This window comes from Amblyraja radiata, chromosome 21, assembly GCF_010909765.2.
Source record: "Amblyraja radiata isolate CabotCenter1 chromosome 21, sAmbRad1.1.pri, whole genome shotgun sequence".
In the NCBI taxonomy this organism is placed as follows: Eukaryota; Metazoa; Chordata; class Chondrichthyes; order Rajiformes; family Rajidae; genus Amblyraja; species Amblyraja radiata.
Window position 1 is genome coordinate 31,880,973 of NC_045976.1, and position 20,247 is coordinate 31,901,219.

General features: G+C 44.2%; 2 protein-coding genes across 8 annotated transcripts in view; one reads left to right on the top strand and one right to left on the bottom strand.

The window, feature by feature from the left end:
- Positions 1-6,126, bottom strand: part of LOC116985287 (thymidine phosphorylase) — a 28,664-nt gene extending 22,538 nt beyond the window's left edge. For 2 of the 5 annotated variants that reach the window (XM_033039966.1, XM_033039967.1), the window contains exon 1: positions 5,995-6,126. The gene's annotated coding sequence lies outside the window, so the exon portion shown is untranslated. Of the gene's footprint in view, positions 1-463; positions 567-3,519; positions 3,648-5,994 lie in introns of those variants that run through there. The other 3 variants (XM_033039970.1, XM_033039968.1, XM_033039969.1) reach the window with 3 other exon arrangements.
- On the top strand, positions 494-18,983 carry odf3b (outer dense fiber of sperm tails 3B). Of its 3 annotated transcripts, XM_033039972.1 has the most exons (8): positions 524-579; positions 2,057-2,127; positions 3,502-3,629; positions 5,211-5,411; positions 12,187-12,288; positions 14,842-14,963; positions 15,840-15,980; positions 18,076-18,983. In XM_033039972.1, the coding sequence occupies exons 3-8, from the start codon at positions 3,521-3,523 to the stop codon at positions 18,163-18,165; spliced, it is 765 nt and encodes a 254-aa protein (XP_032895863.1). In that variant the 5' UTR covers positions 524-579; positions 2,057-2,127; positions 3,502-3,520; the 3' UTR covers positions 18,166-18,983. The 3 variants fall into 3 exon arrangements, with proteins under 3 accessions (XP_032895862.1, XP_032895863.1, XP_032895865.1); XM_033039971.1 differs by lacking the exon at positions 2,057-2,127 and having other exon boundaries at positions 494-579; XM_033039974.1 differs by lacking the exons at positions 524-579; positions 2,057-2,127 and adding an exon at positions 2,185-2,424.
- The last annotated feature ends 1,264 nt before the right edge of the window (positions 18,984-20,247 follow it).

Consider the following 20,247-nt stretch of genomic DNA (forward strand, 5'->3'; position numbering starts at 1 on the left):
ACCAGGTTTCCTTTTTGCCCAATTGCAAAATACACATTGCAAATACCAGTTTCTTCATCATTCTTAAATATTCTCCATTTCATTCCCACTCTGAGGCCACCTACATTGATGTGGTGCCTTTAGTACTATTGTATGAATCATATCATTAAACATGATATTATTATTACAATGTGTAATCTTGAATACCTCACCTTTGATCTGGGCACACCAACTTATTAACCTTCTTATGAAAATACCTACTTAGCTGCATATTGTATTTATTACATAATTCTCCTCCCTTTATGAAACAACATTCTGCAAATGGCCCAAGCAAACACGGTGAGATCGTCAACGCTAAATTATTTATTAATCCACAATGCTTTCCTGCAGTTCCAAGAAGCACTACCAAAGTCCTTGATTATAAACAAGAAGGTTAATATTTTAAAATGCATGATAAACACTTCTGTATATTCAGTGTACTCACTGTGTAAACTGCAGGATCACTCTAGTGCCACTTAAGGGCACGCCACCCCACTCTGTCCCTCAACATGTTGTGTCTTGTATTGTACCGAATGAGTGGAAAGGTTGCACAACCTCTAGGTATGATATTAATATTTTGTATTTGCTCTGCAAACTGCGGTTGACTCAGCTCTGAACTTCTTCTCTTTTTTTTAACCCTATCATTCTTGATAAGAAAATAGTTGATCAATCTACTTATCGCGCTGGTCCTGTGGTGTGTAAGATTACAGCTTCTCTTAAATGTATTATTTTTGTCTGACTCTTTGCCCAAATTCCTTTGTTACCCTTACCCAATATTTCCTTTATCTCAGTCTGAAAATTGTAATCGTCTCCTGTCGGTCTGAATTCTAGATCTCATTCCTCCGAAATTTTCGCCATCTCCAACGGGATCCCAACACATCTTCCCATAATAATAATAATAATAATAATATATCTTTTATTGTCATTGCACGTCAGTGCAACGAGATTTAGTGTGCAGCTCCACTGATGTCCAGGAAAGGTAAATAAATACAATACATAAATAAACAAGCTCCACCCCTTTCCACCTTCCGCAGAGACCGTTCCCTCCGCAACTCCCTGGTTAACTCATCCCTTCCCACCCAAACCACCCCCTCCCCAGGTACCTTCCCCTGCAACCGCAGAAGATACAACACCTGTCCCTATACCTCCTCCCTCAACTCTGTCCAGGGACCCCAACAGTCCTTTCAGGTTAGGCAGAGGTTCACTTGTACCTCCTCCAACCTCGTCTACTGTAACCATTGTTAAAGATGTGGACTCTTACACATCGGAGAGACCAAATGTAGACTGGGCAATTGTTTTGCTGAATACATTAGTTCAGTCTGCCTGAACCTACCTGATCTCCAGATTGCTAAACCCTTGGTCTAATGTTAGGTCTCCTCCATTGTCAGAGTGAGGCTAAGCACAAATTGGAGGAACAGCATCTCATATTTCTCTTGGGCAGCTTACAGCCCAGTGGTATGAATATTGATTTATCTAACTTCAGGAAGCCCCGGCATTCCCTCTCTCTCTCTATCCCACCCTCACTTAGGTCGCACCAGCTTCTCATTTTCACCCAACCAACAGCTAACAATGGCGTTTCCTTTATCCTCGTTACTTTTTTGCACATCTTTCATTCATTGTGCTTTATCTCTACATCACCGTCAATATCTCTCGTTTCCCTTATCCCTAACCAGTCTGAAGAACGGTCTCGACTCGAAACGTCACCTATTCCTTCTCTCCAGAAATGCTGCCGATCCCGCTGTGTTACTACAGCTTTTTGTGTCTATCTTCTGGATTTCATTTACAGCTTGTTTGAAAGCTTCCTAATTTCCTTCACACATAATGGGCTCTCGATGTAAAACGAAATAACTTCTCTGTATAAGTACGATTAAAAAAATCCCTTAAAACTCATGAGTTATTCTCCTTATTTTCCTCTTCTAAATATATTCTCACCCCTATCTGAATGCCCCTTCTCTAAGACCAAATGTTAACTTCACTGATCTGGGACCCGCGCCCATTCCAATCCATTACACTCCGAATTTTCCCTTTCTGTTTCAAGTTCTTATCGGAATCTGGTGGGGCTGGTGGTTTGGGCAGGTCCAGTACCTCTGCAATCAGGACTCGAGGAAGGTCAGATTAGCAATGTGATTAGAAATCTTTACAACCTTTGCCACTCTGTGGTGGACCCAGCAGTCCCTTCATTTTACATTGTTAGCTCAGAAATTGACCAGGTTGAGACGCGTCATCAATCTTGAAATGGCTGTTGCTGGGACACGGCAATGACAGCGGCGGCTGCCCGGGAGAAGCTCACTGATCCCCCCCGGGAGACGGAGAAAGGAGTCGCGCTGCACTCAATTGTTGTGGTAATCCTTGGCAGGCAGCATTGTGCTCAATTTCTGCTCCGGTACCAAAACCAAACAAAAAAGCGTGAGTGGCTGATTAAAGGTCTGGGATGGGGACATGCGAGGGCATTGTTGAACGCCCGCTGCTTTCACACTGACACCTTCAAATTCCAAAAGGGCAACATGTGAGATATTGTTGAATAATTCATTTAAACAAACGCACCCTTTATAACGACGTCAATCTTTGTAAAGCCCAGTTGCCGGAGGATCTCACGCCAACAGCAAAAGTGAATCTAAAGGGTCAGAACCGAAACGTCGTCTACCCATTCCCTCCACTGTTGCTGCCCGATTCCCTGAGTTCCTCCAGCACTTTGTTTTTTCAAGATTCAAGCATCTGCAGTCTCTTATGTTTCCAAAGGTGAGATCGTTATTTGGATCTGACGGCTACTGGTGGCGAGAGGAGTGGATCCATGCGCTCACCAACAGCCTCCAGCCTGAGGCTGGGGGTGGAATAAGGCTAGTGCAACGATTGCTTGTCAGGTTATCTGCAAATCAAATTTCCCGTCATAGGCCACTCTCTCCTCTTCACCTTCGTGGACCAGCCTCTGTAGTCTGCATCCCGCAGGGTGAACGCACCCCAATTGTTACCACTCGGTTTTGTTTGAGTTACCTTGTGTGTGGTTAGGATGAGTAATGTTCTATTTTGCTGTAAACCAAAAACCAATGCAGATGTTGGGAATCGGAAATAAAAGTAGAAAATGCCGAAACCACTTGGGTCATTGTTGGTCTCCACTCATTCCCACAAGATATCCCCTTCAATATCACCACCCGATTTCTCTACAATTTAAAATACCTTTGATTTGCAACTCTCCTACCGCCGATGAAATATTATCTGTCCTGTACAGATGCTGCCTGACCTGCTGAATATTTTCAGCGTTTTTGTTTTCGTTTTGTACTTTGCGGGAAGTCAGAAAAGTCGGTCGTTTTCCCGAGAAGATCCGGCGACAGGGGTGCGGTATCTATCCATATATGTCTAAGAGAATATACAGCTAGGGCAAGAATGTCAGACTCCATGTTTATAAACCGCCGACCATTCAACGTTTATTCCAAGCTTGACTATATGTCCAATCCTTATGGGGGTTTTTTGAATTCACATTACCAGATAAATCCATTCACCTACAATGCCGGCTGATCCGTGGGTTGGAACATGGAGACCTCACCGCCCGAGAATGGCGATTGCAGCAATGTACAGCGGTCCAGGTCCCAAGTACCTCCTGCCGGGACACACAGGTCTGTATGTCGCCAGTGTCAGCGTTCACAGTTCCCTCTGCAGCGCAAACATCGAGTGTCACAGCTTACATTAAGGAGCACTTTTCATGCTGACAGGGCAAATGAATAAGTAGAGAATTGGGGATATTAGCAATGACCAAATCAAGCATTCCTTCCACAGAGCAGTATGGACCTTACGGGGGACACGCGCAGACACCATGGGTTAGGGGCTGTTCAGGAGATAGCTGCACCTTGACTTTAGGGAATGTACAGGAGACAGGAGCCCGGTGAGGTTCGGGACACAGGGACAGGAGACCAGTGAACCTGTAGGGGCAATGTATATGCTAAATGTCTCTCTTGGTTACGTGAGATGCCGCCGCTCGGCAAGGATAAGTCCACCTCAAGCGGCCGGGAAATAACCTTCCAACATCTACCATCGGGGACTTGTTTTTTTGCGTTATAGAGCAATACAGTACGAAACAGAACTTTCGGCCGATCTTATCCACGGTAATCGTGCTAGTCCCATTTGCCTGCATTTGGCCGATATCTTTCTTATACCTTCCTGTCCATATATATGTCCAAATGCCTTTTAAAACTCGTAATTGTAACTGTTTCCATAGCTTCCTCTGAGTGAAAAGCTGCCCCTGAGGTCCCTCTCACCCCTCACCTTTAGTCTATGCCCTTTACTTTTAGAATCCTCTACCCCAAGGACTGTGAGCATTTTCTGTATCCTTCATGTCCCCATGCCCCTTAGTTTGCTAACATCAGGTAGGTGGCTGAAGATTTTACGCGGGGTTTCAGGGAGAAATGACCAGGTCTAGATTAGGCTGCACACTTCAGGCTGTTGGGACCAGGGATAAGGGTTGTGGCCAGGTGAGGTTGACCTGAAGAGGTTGAGTGGCGATGGTCTGCTTCTGTCTCTGGGTGGGGGTAGATGGAGAATAGGGAAAGGCCAGCAATGAAGAATGGAAGAATTGGGACAGACGTTAAAAGAGAAAGTGAATGGAATGGGGAAGAAGCTGAAGGGGGGTAGAACGAAGGTGAACTTGTTGAGGCTTTTGTGGAGGGGAACTAAAACATGGGCTGAATCAGGTAGGATGATGAGACATAGGATGTGGACAATGTCAAGCATGTCTGTGCATCTCACATACATCTCCATGTGTGCACTATGTTTGAGCAGCAGAACCCATTCTCCAGTTTTCTTGAACCTCCTTGCTCTGTCCTCCATATAATGCCTGGTGTATGATGGCTGCAGCATTTTAAAATGATTCATAAGCAGTAGTCTGTCGCTCCTCAAAAATGAACTTGAAGTAAATCGTGTTCCCATGCATTCTCAGAACAGCCCTTAACTGACTCATATCCAAGGAAATCTATCATAAATTATAGAATAGGCTTAGGGAAAACTGTCTTTGTCCTGCTCCCCTGTTCCCACAGCAGTACTCGTGTGCCTGTTGGCCATTCCCCTTCCTATGTTCATATTTCCTCTGAGTACGGAGGAGCAGGCTTTGTGGGGGTGCAATGAAAGTCTGATGAAATTGAAAGTAGAGTTCCAATCGTGAAAGCTTGAAAGCTTTTGATATTTCCAGTCTTTTTAACTTCCAGGTTATACTGGCCACGATACAACAACATACAGGGCTCCTGCTTATTCCTTGGCCCAACGCCTTCCAGGAGCGAAGGACAGTGGCACACCTGCACCAAAGTCAATCCCAGAAAAGATGACTCACCATGGGAAGGACACTGTCCCTGCATGGACAATGGGTCATCGACCGAGGGACATTGACCCGAGTAAAACACCAGGGCCAGGTCAGTGATGAACTAACATAAGGTGACTAATAGGAGAAAGATCATGCTTGCTCTAAATTAGTTCAGTTCTAATATCTTCCATATTCTGACTATCTTTGCCTAGACTCTAAGCCCTACTTGTACCTATCTATGTACATTGTCCCTGCATTATCTTTGTTCTTTATTGGCAGTCATCTACTATTTTGCTTACAATTCTCATCATCATTCTGGTATCTTCTTGAGTTTCTGGGTGTATGATTTGAAATGCTCCTTTGAAGAGAAAGCCATTGGGTCACTATTGAGTCTAATTAGAGTGGCTGGGATGTTACTGACAAAATATTTGAGGGGCAGGATTAATCTACATTTGGGAAGACAGGGAGTGCAGCTGGAACTTTTCCTACAGCATAGTTATCAGGCTCTCGTGGTTTTCCACATTAAACAGGAGGAGTATATCACTCTGCTGGCTGCCATAACTGCCCCCTCAATATACACTTAAAATAAATCTAACAGACCTAAGGAATAAACTTTTTAAGTACCTTACCTTGTTTCTGCTTGCCCTCATCACCAAAGCCCTTTAGTCACCATAGCTCACACTTTTACTCACCAACAGCACTTCCGACCACCAAAGCAATCAGTCTCAAAATGGCCCTTTTATTACGACTGTTCCATTAGAGTTACTACCCGAAACGTGCTACTAAGACTGCCGGACCTGAAAAATACCAGGTGCACTCAAAATTTTAATCTGCTTTTGTTCCTCCTCTCTGCCACTCAGGCTGTTGAACTGAAAAACTAGAAATCCTTACCCAACCAACGTTTTTAATTGGTACAGGAGCAGCCCATAATGTTCCTCCAATGCAGAAACAATCTTCCCTTTCATCTTGAGATCCAAAAAGGATTGGGTGTGTGGGCATGTGATGTACTAATTTACAAATAAAATTAGTGGTGCTGGTGGTGGTGGTGGGGGGCGGTGGGTGGAAGATAGGAAGTGTACCCAATGTACAGTAACCTTTTATGTGCATCAATCTGTGTGTTGAACCTGGGTACATAAACACCTTATGCCTTGATGACGTTCTAACTATCCCTGGTATTGTGTAGAACAGAACTGGCCATGCAATATTCCATTCCATGCCATACTATACCATTTGTACTTTTCACTTCCATAGGCCTGTGGCCTACACCAACCTGAAGCCGAGGTTTTGATTTTATCACAGATCTGTCAAATTGCGTTATAATCTGCAAGGAAATCCTTGAAATTTAACAAACAAACCAGGACAGATCTCAGAACTTTACCTCAATTGTAAAATTTGGTAACTGCACACATTATTGTGCAGTTCCATGAAGAGCATTAAAATGTCAAAGTAGTGTTATGTTAGTTCAATAATTTTGGTTCACGTAGATCTATCCACGTCAGTTCATGACGTGGATAGATCTACATCTCCGAATACAGATTTGAAAAATTCTCTTTTAAGGGGCCTTCTCTTCTATTTCTACTTTCCACTTTTTCGTTTTTATTTTTTTAAATTTTTTATATACACACTTCACGTTTTTCTACTCTCTACCATCTATTTTTCCACTTTTTCCCCTTTCTATTGTTTTCTTTTTCTTGTCTTGCTTACTTCCTTCTCATAACATAAAACTAGAGGTTGTACATAGAATGGATTACGGTATGACATAGTTGGAACCTAAAATTAGGTTCCACTGTACTGTTTTGTACTGTATTAACTTCTAATAAAATAAACAAATAAAAAAAAAAAAAAAAAAAAAAAAATTAAATAAAATAAAAAAAATAATTTTGGTTCAGATAGTCAGGAATTTGTTTCTGTAATGCATGAGTAAGACATTAGCATTGGCAGCAAATGTGTCAAATTTGTGACATTCGCTGCCTCGCTTTCTTAACTTGTCCCTTCTAGTTTAAAAATGTTTCCTTAAACTTTACAGGCCCGTACGAAGCTTTTCAAAAATGGGGGGCATGACAGGATTACAAACATTTTAAGTGAAATAATGTGCACGCAGCGCACATCACGAGCGCGAAGCCCCTCGCGGCCGGGATGCCCCACGTAAGGGCCCTGGAAGCTCTGGGAATTTAGAAGCTCTCTGGTGCATTCTGAGCCTTATTTTGGAGTATTTCTGCACCAAATTTTCAGAAATAATTTTGGTTGAGTCAAGAGTAATGAGTGGATGGAATGGGATGATTGCAGTCATTGTTGTATACATTTTTAAAATTAAGAATTGTTGTCCGTGTTTTAATAATCAAGTTGAACTCTTGTAAAATGTTATGTATTATGTTATAAAGGAGCATGCAAAAACTGCTAACAAAATACTGTAAGTTTTTGCAGTAAAGAAAACCTTTTTTAGTAGATGCTTCGTGTGTTGATTTGATTGCCTGTTACTGTTAGATATAGGTCGGTAGGGGCACTGCAAGCCGGCAGCCCTGCCAGCAGTGTGTTCGTTTTTTCAACTTTTTTTGTTTTTTTAGTGTGTTTTAATGTATGGTTTTAATGTTTCTCTGTGTGTTTTGTGTGGGGCTTGGAGAGGGGGGTAAGGGGGAAACCGCTTCGGTCGCCTCCTCCATGGAGAGGCGACTTTTTCTATGTCGCCTCCCCCCGTGGCCTAACAACAAGGATCGGTGTGGCCTTTCCCGGAGACGCGCCCGGGGGCTTCAGCTGCGGGCGCAGGGTGGATTCTCGTCGCGGAGCGGGCGAGCCCTCGCTGGGGCTCGCCGGAGGGGAACGCTCCGTTCACTGGCCCATGGTAGCCTGAAGCCGGGGTCTGCAGAGCTCCAGCCGGCGCGGCGTCTTGGGCTTGGGATCCCTCGTTGGGGACCTGGGAGGAGAAGAGCTCCGACCGCCGGCCAACTTTTTTAGCGCGGGCGCGGCGTGGATTTACCATCAGGAGCGTGTCCATCGCCGGGGACCCCTGGGGAGGGGAGCTCTGACCGCCGGCCCTCTGGTCCTGCGGTCTGCGGTCCTTCCAGCTGCGGCGTGGCGGGAACTTTATATCTTCGACCACCGGCCTGTGACCTACACCAACCTGAAGCCACGGTCTCCAGTGGGGAGGAACCGTTTCAGGACTTACCTGGACTTTTACCTGTCTACTCATCTGGACGCCCGCAGCGGCGGCTGCGGAGGGTTGAGGTCCTGACCACGGGGGAAAATGGAGGAGGACTGGCCAAATTTTGTGCCTTCCACCACAGTGATGAATGCTGTGGTGAATGTTTATGTTAAATTATTATTGTGTTTTTGTGTGTTCTTTTTCATTGTATCACTGCTGGGAAATTCATTTCACTTGTACTTTATGTGCAAGTGACGAATAAAACTGATTGATTGATTGATTGATTGATTGATTAGACAGTGTTAGTGTGTGCAGGACACCTTTAATGGTCCTCCTGACCTAACAACTTCACATCACATCAATTTCAACATGGAACAGTGATGTGAATACAACATTTAGTTTGACTTCAATTTCCATCATGAAAATTGAAGTCAAACGAAATGGTGCATTTGCATTACTATGACCGCTTTCAAACTAACCTATTTTACTGTCATACTATAATAACAATTCTAGTTCCATGATGACTCATAAACAAGATCATAAATCACATTTTGAATTCTCAAACACAATGTGATTGTGAATAATTGCAGAGCTGCCAAGTCTCTCCGAGCATCTCCGTATGTTGATGGCTGCAATCAGTGTTTTGTTGGGGAAATTGGTATTTCTCACATAAATGTAACAGAACGTACTACACAGAAACTGGATTTTTGAAAATCAGTGTTTTGCATGCACCCTCATGTATTCTCAAATATCAGTATGGAATACTGAAAATCAGTACTACTGAATTGTGAAACTATTTTTGAAATGTAAATTTATAATTCTCGATTTTAATTCCATAACATAAAAATATGTAACATAACATAAATTTCACAATTCTTTGGTTTACCAAACAATCAAACATGCTGGCACGATGCTGCATAATCATTCAGGTGCTCCTGGCAAATGTCACATAAAGGTGAGTAGCATGGTAAGTACAATTAAAAAAAAATCACCCAGTGTTACTATTGTTGAGCCAAGTTGACTAGCATGACTATCACCCAGCACTCAGCATGCTGGCATGATGCTGCAAAAGCATTCAGGTGCTCCTGAATGTATATTGCCATTACCACTACTTCTACTAATGCAAGGGCTTTCGTTGGCCTTAGCCTTTATGCCATCCCTGGTTCCACGAATATAGCACCTCAGACCAGTTTATCTAGCATGGCAGTCCTCAGTTTGTTAATGCAGTCAAAGCATGTGTCGTTCCGCAGTACACTGATGTAGGTGGCCCGACTTCTACCTCTTCTTGCAGTGCCCTGTTTGGGTTCCCAAAGTGTGAGTGGATTAGCAGACATGGTTCCTCTCACAGACTTTGACAACACTCTTGGCAGACCTGCATATATTGCCATTTAGCCATAAATCACATTTTCCAGTTCCATTTTCCGAGAATGTAAACCTAGTCACCACTTTGTCCACGTCATGGGCAAAGTCATAGTGAATGTGCATCAAGGTGAGTGTGTCATTGCTCATGGAAGTCCTGGTCTTTGCTTCTTCGCGGATGTGAAAACATGTTTGTCCTCGTTGGCTGGATCAAAGTAAGATGCCAAGCGGGATCGCACCCACTGCAAGCATGCCGCCCGAAGCGAGCGTCTCTCTGCTGCTCAGGCTCATGACCAAAGGTCCCAGCTACCTCTGCAGTCAAATGGAGGGGGACAGGCGGGGTCGGCAGAGTGCCATGGTGAGAGTGGCTGCTGACAAGGCCAAGCACTTAAAGAGCCAGACGGCGAGGGGGTGCAAAGTAGGGCCAAATGATTTGGGGCAGCTCTGCCTCCGAGGAAGGCAGCGGCAGCGGGGCCATCAGCAACACGAAGACTTACCTGGCCTCCGGCAGCTCCCAGCAGAGCGGACATCTGGGGCTCCCGCCTGATATTGTGCATCGCTCTAGCTCCAAGAGGCAGCTCAGGCCTGACTCGCTGGTCATGTACCGGCAGAAGTGCGAGTTTGTGCGGGGAGCGGCGGCCACCAGCAGCGCCCGCAGTTTCAAGGGCAGTGGCAGCCGGGTCCATCGGCTGCTGTCCGGCTCTAGCGGCTGCGGCGACAAGCAGCAGGGGCCGGCAACGGGAGCAGCAACGTCGGAAGGGGGAGAATTGGCAGAGGGTACAGAGGCTGCAGCACCCCAGGGTGCACAAGGAACCACACCAGCAGCACTCCAGGGAGAAACAGCAGCGTCGCCAGCAACACCCCAGGGTGCACAAGGAACTACACCAGCAACACCCAAGGGTGCACAAGTAACCACTCCAGCAGCGCGACGAGAGGCAGCAGCAGGTCGCCCCAAGGAGCCGCTCAAGTGACAGGTTGGCGAAGGCGGATTATGGCGCTCGCACTCCGACCTCAGCTGCCGCTTCTCCCGAGCCTGCTCGGGCTTGGACAGTTTCTTCAAGCATTGCGGACTCGAACCCGATGTGATCGAGAACCTGGCCAGGGAGAAGTTTGCCGCCGATGCCGCCTTCAAAAGCCTTGCCCTCAAGTTTCGCAGCGTGAAAGGCCTGTCCCACTTGGGTGACATTTTCGGCAACAGCCTGAAAATAGGTTGTTGCGTCATGGTCGGGTCGTGATGCGGCTTGATGTGTGGTGACGCATATAGTGACGCCCGGTGTCTCCCTGTCGCCCCTGGATTTTGGAATGTTCAAAATCCAGGGGCGACATCTGGGTGTCTCATCATGTTGTGCGCCCTGTCACACACTGATGTATGCAGTCCTGTGGGTGACGACCGGTTAGGGTTGGGGTTGGGGACCACAAGTGGGCTGTAAAATATTCTTCCTTCAATGCATGGATTTTAAACATTAATATATTAAAATTAATACAATTAAATCAATTGTGCAAATGAAAAGATGTCTGTCCAGTTTTATTTACAGATATATTGGTCCGTTTCCAGATCCAATCACCGCTTTTCACAGGGATAGATTCAGTGAGTTTAGACTGAACTCTCCTCTCCCCTTCACCCCCCTCTTCCCTCCTCCCGCCCCAATCCTTCCTTCTCCACTCCCCCTACCCTTCTCCACTCCCCTCCCCCCCCCCCCCTCCTTCCATTCCCCCGCTCCACTCTTCTCCCCTTCTCCATTCCCTCCCCTCCCATCACGTCCCCTTCTCCCCATCTCTCCCCCCTACTCAAAGACCTAATCATCTGTTGTATTAACATTGACTATGGGATAAATGCAGACTTTGGGAACAACACTCCCCATCTCTCCCCCCCCCACCCCGTCGCCGGAGAGACGGCGTCATCTTGCGCCGCTACCGAGTCACCAGCTTCCCCAGTAATGTAATGGCAGCGATCTGATCCCGCCCACTGCGCAGGCGCGGATGGTCGCAAATATTTTTTTTTCCCAAATCATCCCGGGGTCCGGAACCCGAATTTCCCGAATTTCGGGTAAATTCCTTCAAAGTGGAAACACTGGTTGCGCTCCAATTTTTTTTTTCTCGGGATTTTTTTTACTCTGGAAAAAAAGCGGGGTGCGACCACACCCGACGCACCCCACAACCCCCTTCGGACGGCCATGTTTTATATCTACAACCTAGCTTTTATGTATTAATCACAACCTATTTTTATGGATTGGTACCTAAATTTGCATAAAACTACACTGTGAAACTCTTTGGGATATTCTGCTGTGTTAAAAATCCTTTTGTAAGTTATTGGTGGTCTCCAAGATACATTTAACGTGCATGTACTTACAATGACTGACCTTGCCTTTTCTGTTTTTCTGAGCAGCAAATTACCGGACAGATCCTGCAAATAGATTAGTTCACCGCTCTGTTCCAGCCTACTCCATGGCTTTGCGGACAGTTGGGCTCAAGGGAAGTGATGGCCCAGGTACAGTAATCAGCACTCAATATCACTCTCAGACTGTTGGGCTTCATTTAAGTTATCTGGACAATTAAGCCCATATGATTGGTTCTAAGTTGAACTCACAGCTAAACAAATAGTTTCTAACAGCCACTGATAGGACTGGGAATCAGTTTAATGGAAATAAAAAGCATAGTATTTGAAAGATCAATCTGAGCCCTATCCTTCAATTACCTGTGAACAAAATACCATAAAAACCCATTATAATCCTCACCTGCTTCAAATTTTGCGGATGACAGCCGTAGCTTCTAATAAATAAGTCGTTCATCACTCCAAAGGCTCCTTCTGACATGAATCACTCCCTCAGTCTAAGGGCTTCCTCTCATTTAGAAGCAATTCCTCAGTTCCAGAACAGTCTATCACTCAGAATCACTCTGTCAGTCCTAAGGTTACCTGTCACTCAGGATCGTTCTCCCATTCTCTGGCTCCCTCTCACTCAGAATTGTTCCCTTAATCCCATGGTCTCCTGTTGCCGACAGATCCCTTTCTTCAGTATCAGAGATCCATGTCACTTTGATTCCCTCCCTCAAACCCATGCAACTAGTCACTCAAGTTTCTGTGAATCATCCTCATGTTGCCACCCCAAGGGTTTTTTCTGTAACTGAGATTCAGTATTGAGACATACTGTCTCAATCTCAAAGTTCCTGTTTCTCAAACCTCCTTCATCAGTCTCTGGAATTCATCTAATTCTGGATCCATCCTTCATTCCCAGGGCTCCCTGGTGCTCAGACATTCCCATATCTCGAGGTTCGTTGTCACTCAGTATCCATCTCCCAGTCCTTGGAACCCCTGTCAACCTGATCCATCCATCAGTTCTGAAGCATCATCTGCCTCAGACTCAACCTCTCAGTTCCAGACATCATGTAACCCAGAGACAGTCCCTCACGCCCTGGGCTCCAGTGCCAGGCACTTCAGCTACTCAAAATCACTCAGTCGATATCATAGTCTCCTACCACTCAAACCTACTTCTCTTAGTCATATTCACTGATTTAGTCCATGAACAGCCAATTCATTCCCATTCCCATCCCAAACAGTCTGCCTCTGGACCACTCCACTGCTAGAGTGAGGCCACATGCAAACTGGAAGAACAATAGCTCATATTCTGCTTGGGTAGTCAACAACCCAATGGCATGACATTGAATTTTCCGATTTCAGGTAAACTGTCCCCACCTCCCATATTCTGTTTCTCATCTACCAGCTTCCTCCAAACCCCCACTCCAGCCATGCTTACCTTTATTACCACTCCAGCTACACCAACACCCAGATTCCAGCATTTTCACCCTTTTGCCTTCTCCACCACACTTCCAGCCTTGATTATTATTTCCATCCTTGTCCTTCCCACCTGACTCATCTATCAATTAACCCCTCCTCACCCAAAACCACATCACAAGCTAGCTCTCCCCCCCACTCCTTTCCTTACTCCTTCCCCATCTCTTTCAACTAGCTGTCGCTCCTCTATTCCATCAATTTGCATGCAGCAAGACCTTGACAAAATTCAGACACTGACATGTGATATTTGAGCCACCAGGCAATGACTCTCTGAAACAAGATAGAATATAACCATGTTTCCTTTACATTTAATGTAATTATAACTGCTGAGTCTCCCATCATCAACATCCCATGGGTCACCTTTGACTGGTCACATAAATACTATGTGACAAAAACAGCTTGCAGGTTGGGTATCCTCTAATGATTGACTTCTCACATGCTAAAGTCTTTAGACCATTGACAAGGCACTTGCCCAGTGTGATGGTCTACTGCTCACCAGAATTAGGGCAATTCTAAAGAAGCTCAACACATTCCATAACAGATCAAATAATTGGTGTGATTCCTGCGATTCCTTCCCTCCACTACCATCATATCTTGGTTGAAGTGTATGTCATCTAAAAAATGCATTGTAGTTAGTCACTCGGCTACCCACACATCACCTCCCAATAGATGTCCTTTGTCACCAAGAACAAGAGGTGCAAGTACATAGGGACATTACCACCTACAGGTTTACCCCAAGGCCAGATACCATCCAGACTTGAAAACATATCTACATTCCTTCATTCTATCAGGTCTACATCCTGGAACTTCTACCAAACAGCATTGTGAAGGATCACAAACCTAAATTGAACAAATCAAACAAATTCCATTATTTCAAGTTATTTATTGGTGATTGAATTTACTGTTAGTTGACTGTAAGACGTCTAAAGCATATTTAATAATAGACAGAATTAGGTATATATTCAAAAAGTAAAATAAAATCCAGTATTATGGAATAGGGAGGGACAGGATGGCAATAACTGGATTGTTTACACAGACTGCTGGCAGAGGCAAAATTGTGAAATGCCTCCTTGGCTGCTTATGTTGAAGCTTCCCTCTCAGTAGAGGAAGAAGGTTCAGCCTCCAATTAGGCATTCATTTGCAGTTGGTGTATGCTGACACAAATACAAGAACTTGAAGAAGATCAAGGTGGCCTCTAGTTGCTAAGTGAACACCTCAGGTCACTTCATCTCTGTCTCCTCTTTGTACTAGGACCTGCACGATACAAGGATGTACGCGTATTTGGGCCGAACATTCCACATTTGAAAGCAGCACCTGCTTACACCATGTCACAAAAAACAGCATTTGGGAGCATGCTGAGTAACATTGTGAAAGTAAGTGAATCCTTGCATGGGCATAACGTCTTTCATTTCTGGAGCATGGGCGTCAATTTATAACATTTTCCAATTACCAGAAACTCATCATGGACAGGTGAAATAGCTGAATTTGGCTTGGGGAACTTGCTCACTTATTTCCCTGCACCCAATGTCCAGCTGCCTCCTGTGTCCAATGCCACAAGCGAGCAGCAGCCATCTTAAATGTGCAAGTCCAATTCTGATTTTTGATTGATCCCATCTAGTGGTGGAAGCAGGAGTCATGGCCAGAAGAGGTTCAGTAAACTCAGTTTTTATACATTTCTTTTCGGAAGCAGAAGGAATTAGCCTGAGCCTCATCGTTTGTCTGCCGCTGTCCCACTCCCTTTCCTGTCACCTGTCCCTGACCACTCAACAGGGGCTGTGGCAATGCATCAGAGATGCTGTGCTGCCAATGAATTAGGAAGTGAAGGCACCTTATGAATGGATGAATATTAAAGACGCCATAGAATAATTTGACCACCAGGAAGCTCTCCAGTCCAGTCAGATTTCTTCTTGTGTACAATGCTTAGGAAATACATCAAATGGACACTGCTGTTTGTATCATCTCATTGTAGCAAAAATGGCTGCAACATTGGCTTTCATAAAATTCAATATTATTGACATTCATGGAATGCAAAATTTAGTGTCATGCAGGCAAATTGTAGTGTCATGCGGTCTTATAGAGCTCCAAAATAACCTCCTGACGTAACAATGAAGGGAAATTTAAAGTGCATCAAGTTTAGGACTGTCTCAGATTTCATATAAACAATTGAGGCCGGGGCCAGATATGGGAACTGACCTGTGCCAAATATCATGTCTGATTTCCTCTAAAGTTTATTGTGTCTTTAATTACAGACTCCAGGGCCATGTGCATATAAACATGTGGACACTGATGTATTCAAAAACAGAGCACCAAAGTACACCATAGTGGAACGCAATATGATTCCAGGAGACACCACAATGAAACCAGGACCTAATCGTTACAGGCCAGAAGATGTAAGTGGAAATGCTGAGTAGGAAGCTATCATTTTAGTCCAAGAATACTCCCAATCAGGACAGGTTGCATTTCCTTCATGGCCCAATTGATAAATGTGCTAACCCGACTTACTCAGTGGAAAAGTGCAAAGGTGGAGTGTATTTAAGAGGTTTCTAAGACTTGCGTGCTGTTCTCCTGAACTGCATAAGTTAACATGCAATTGTATACATTATACAGTTTTGGTCTCACACGTAACGATGGATTAATCAACATAATTGCTATATGTATTTGGCTCTGTAGATTAAATTTCTTAATCTAGGGGATGATAATTAGAGAACAGATAGTGTAGATCTATATACTCTAGAGTTTAGAAGAATGAGAGGTGACGTTATTGAAATAAAATTAGTTGAGGACTTAAATAGGTAACTGCCGAGGGAATGTTTCCCCTTGATTGGGTTGGGGAGCATAATAGTTTCTCAATGTCAGCTACTTAGGAGTGGGCTGAGAGGAAAATCTTAATTTAGGCTTTGATCTTTTGGAATTCTCTGGCTAACCAGAAGTCAAATGAATTGTTTGGTACTGAGGTAATCAAGGGATATGTGGAAAGGAAGGAAAGTGGAGTAAATGTAACATGTCAGCTGTAATTGGTCCCCTTGGTCCCCTAATTTGAGGAAGGACATACTTGCTATTGAGGGAGTGCAGCGTAGGTTTACAAAGTTAATTCCCGGGATGGCAGGACTGTCATATGCTGAGAGAATGGAGCAGCTGGGCTTGTACACTCTGGAGTTTAGAAGGATGAGAGGGAATCTCATTGAAACATATAAGATTGTTAAGGGTTTAGACACGCTAGAGGCAGGAAACATATTCCCGATGTTGAGGGAGTCCAGAACCAGGGGCCACAGTTTAAGAATAAAGAGTAGGACATTTAGAACGGAGACGAGGAAACACTTCTTCTCACAGAGAGTGGTGAGTCTGTGGCATTCTCTGCCTCAGAGGGAGGTGGGGGCAGGTTCTCTGGATGCTTTCAAGAGAGAGCTAGATAGGGCACTTAAAAATAGCGGAGTCAGGGAATATGGGGAGGAGGCAGGAACGTGGTACTGATTGGGGATGATCAGCCATGATCACATTGAATGCCGGTGCTGGTTCGAAGGGCCGAATGGCCTACTCCTGCACCTATTGTCTCTTGTCTATTGTCTATTGTAATGTTTCTGAATATAGGGAGGCTTAAAAGGTTTAATGGTCTATTGCTGCTCCTAATGTTCCGAGCACCATCACATCCATGGCTATACCATATGCCTGCACACCATTGCAGAATTAGGTAATCAAATCACATGGGAAATGTGATAATTCTGGTAAATTTCGATTTGGCAAATAATGCTCCCTGTTCTCAGATCCACAATGTTTATAGAAACATAGAAAATAGGTGCAGGAGGAGGCCATTTGGCCCTTCGAGCCAGCACCGCCACCCATTGTGATCATGGCTGATCGTCCCCAATCAATAACCCGTGCCTGCCTTCTCCCCATATCCCCTGACTCCACTAGCCCCCAGAGCTCTATCTAACTCTCTCTTAAATCCATCCAGTGACTTGGCCTCCACTGCCCTCTGTGGCAGGGAATTCCACAAATTCACAACTCTCTGGGTGAAAACGTTTTTTCTCACCTCAGTCTTAAAGACTGTGGCCCCTGGTTCTGGGCTCGCCCAAAATTGGGAACATTTTTCCTGCATCTAGCTTGTCCAGTCCTTTTATAATTTTATATGTTTCTATAAGATTCCCCTTCATCCTTCTAAACTCCAGTGAATACAAGCCTAGTCTTTTCAATCTTTCCTCATATGACGCTGCACTGCCTCAATCACAACGTCTGTCCTTCCTCAAATTAGGAGATCAAAACTGGACACAATACTCCAGATGTGGTCTCACCAGAGCCCTGTACAACTGCAGAAGAACCTCTTTACTCCTATACTGAAATCCTCTTGTTATGAGGGCCAACATCCCATTATGGGGAGCATACTTTTAAAACGCTGGTTTTATTTAAGAAAAATGCATGAAATTATTTGTTTTGCAATAGTAAATGTTACAAGGAGAAACTTAGTTTAACTCTGTGATTTCTTCCCAGGTAAATTTGCATAAAAACTATCCCAAGTACACTTTTGGAATCCATCATTCCGACTTCGTTGCACCTCTTATTGTGACACCCTCGGACTGAGAATCAACTACACAACCAGCCGCAATTCCCGGCATAATCCTGTATTGCTAAAATGTCAATTGTACTTCTTTTAAAAAATCTTTCATTTAAATACCTGATTCTTTTTCACCCTGTGTGTGTGATGTATAACCTGGAAGCTTTCTTCATTATGATTTTGGTGATGAAGCTTAACAACCCCCAATCCCAACAAATGCCATGCACTTGTCAATGTCCCAAGGACAGAGATTTCCAGGTTAGTTCCAGGTCTAAGTGACAGACGGACTCCAAACGTATTTACCCTTTAGGAACTCAAGCAGAGATTCAGCGGTGATTGTTACTTTTCATCCTTCAGGTATGCCAAGTAATTTTGAGACTGCATAACCTGACATTTTCATGGTCAGGAGGGAATAGACAAGTGAATCCTCTGCAATAATTTCTTCTTTAATTTGGCTACTGTAGATTTGTGTTGGGGATTATAATAAAAATGGTTCTGGATGATGCAGCACAATTTGTGGAATGGTGCTTTAATTTTTTTTTCAGTCTTACTGATTCAGATTCAGATTCAGATTCAATCTTTATTGTCATTGTGCAGTGTACAGTACAGAGACAATGAAATGCAATAGTGAAGGTAGGCACAGAAGGTGTATCTGCTTGCCTTTGCATCTCACTTAGATCCCAATTGCCTTTGCATCTCAATTGCTGGCATTAAAGAAGATAGATGTGTATTTAGTTTGGGTAGAAAGGAACTGCAGATGCTGGTTTACACTGAAGATAGACACAAAATGCTGGAGTAACTCAGCGGGACAAGCAGCATCTCTGGATAGAAGGAATGGTTGAAGTTTCGGGTTGAGACCTTTCTTCAGACTGAGAGTCAAGAGTGAGGGAGACACAGAGACATGGAAGGGTAAGGTGCAAAAACGAGATATCAAAGGGGACGAAGAACAAGGAAAATGTAGAATAGATCATTGTTAGCTAGGGGAAGGTGACAACGAAGCATACAAAGATATACAAATTTGGACAAAGACCAGACTGGTTGGAGAACTAGGATGGGGGAGGGATGGAGAGAGAGGAAAAGCAAAGGTTACTTGAAATTAGGGAAGTCGATATTCTCAAGCTATAGTCGATGCTCAAGCGAAATATGAGGTTGGTGAGATGAAATATTAGTTTGATGAGCTCAGCCAAACCAGACCATCAGGCAAAATAAAATTATCTTGGTTTTGTTTTGGATGGGAGCCAAAGGGGATTCAACCCTTGTTCCTCCAGTCGTGATCAGAAAACACTGCTTAGTGATTATTAGAGAAGAGAGATGAGTTTGCCCTGGTGGAGGCTGGAAAATTTATTAGGGCTGGGATCACTTCAGTGGTGGGATGGTGAAATACTAAAACTGAGAAGAATTTACAGCATTTACCACTGAGAATGTCTCGAGAGGGTTTGTACTATGAGTATGATGATATGGGTTTATTGTGCTGAGAGAGAGAGAGAGAGAGTAATTTGCGATTAAGAAAATCTAAAATGAACATGGTTATGGCAGGGCAATATTTTCAAAATCAATGGAAGAAACGGGAGATAGTTACAATAAGAAAAATAATAATATTTTACTTTTGTGCAAAGGAAATATCAATATGTACAAACTGTCTGAATGTGTTAATAAAAATAAAAAGTATGCCTTTCACTTAAATTAATCTGTGTAATTCACTTCAACCAGTTTCTCATCATTCTATGACTGTAAAAGTTTATTGTAAATTCCGTTTGATTTCTTGGTGGCAGCTTTCTGTTGACAGCTTCTATTCTCCTGTTCCTTATGTGGAAAGGTTCTATCTATATCTACTCAAAAATCTACACAATGTTAATGCTTCAACTTCTCTCTTCAACAGAGAAGCATAGTATCCATGGGAAAAAAAGGATGTGGATACAGATGGGGGGGGGGGGGGGGGTGGGTGAAAGGCAGATGGTTGGACAAAGGCCAGAGATGAAAAGACAGGGCAGCGCAGTATAAGGTCACTTCCTGACTGGCCACGTCCGTGGCCATGACCGACAACAGCCCTGGCTCACTGCCGCGCTACCCAGAACCAGCCTAGAAAGGTTGCCGCTGAGCACGGCCTC

Excerpts from the sequence above, each read along its gene's own strand:
- odf3b (XM_033039971.1), top strand. The coding sequence starts at position 3,521 with ATGCCGGCTGATCCGTGGGTTGGAACATGGAGACCTCACCGCCCGAGA. Across the intron at positions 3,630-5,210 it reads CCTCCTGCCGGGACACACAG|GTTATACTGGCCACGATACA; the intron begins GTCTGTATGTCG and ends TTTAACTTCCAG. Across the intron at positions 15,981-18,075 it reads ATCGTTACAGGCCAGAAGAT|GTAAATTTGCATAAAAACTA; the intron begins GTAAGTGGAAAT and ends ATTTCTTCCCAG.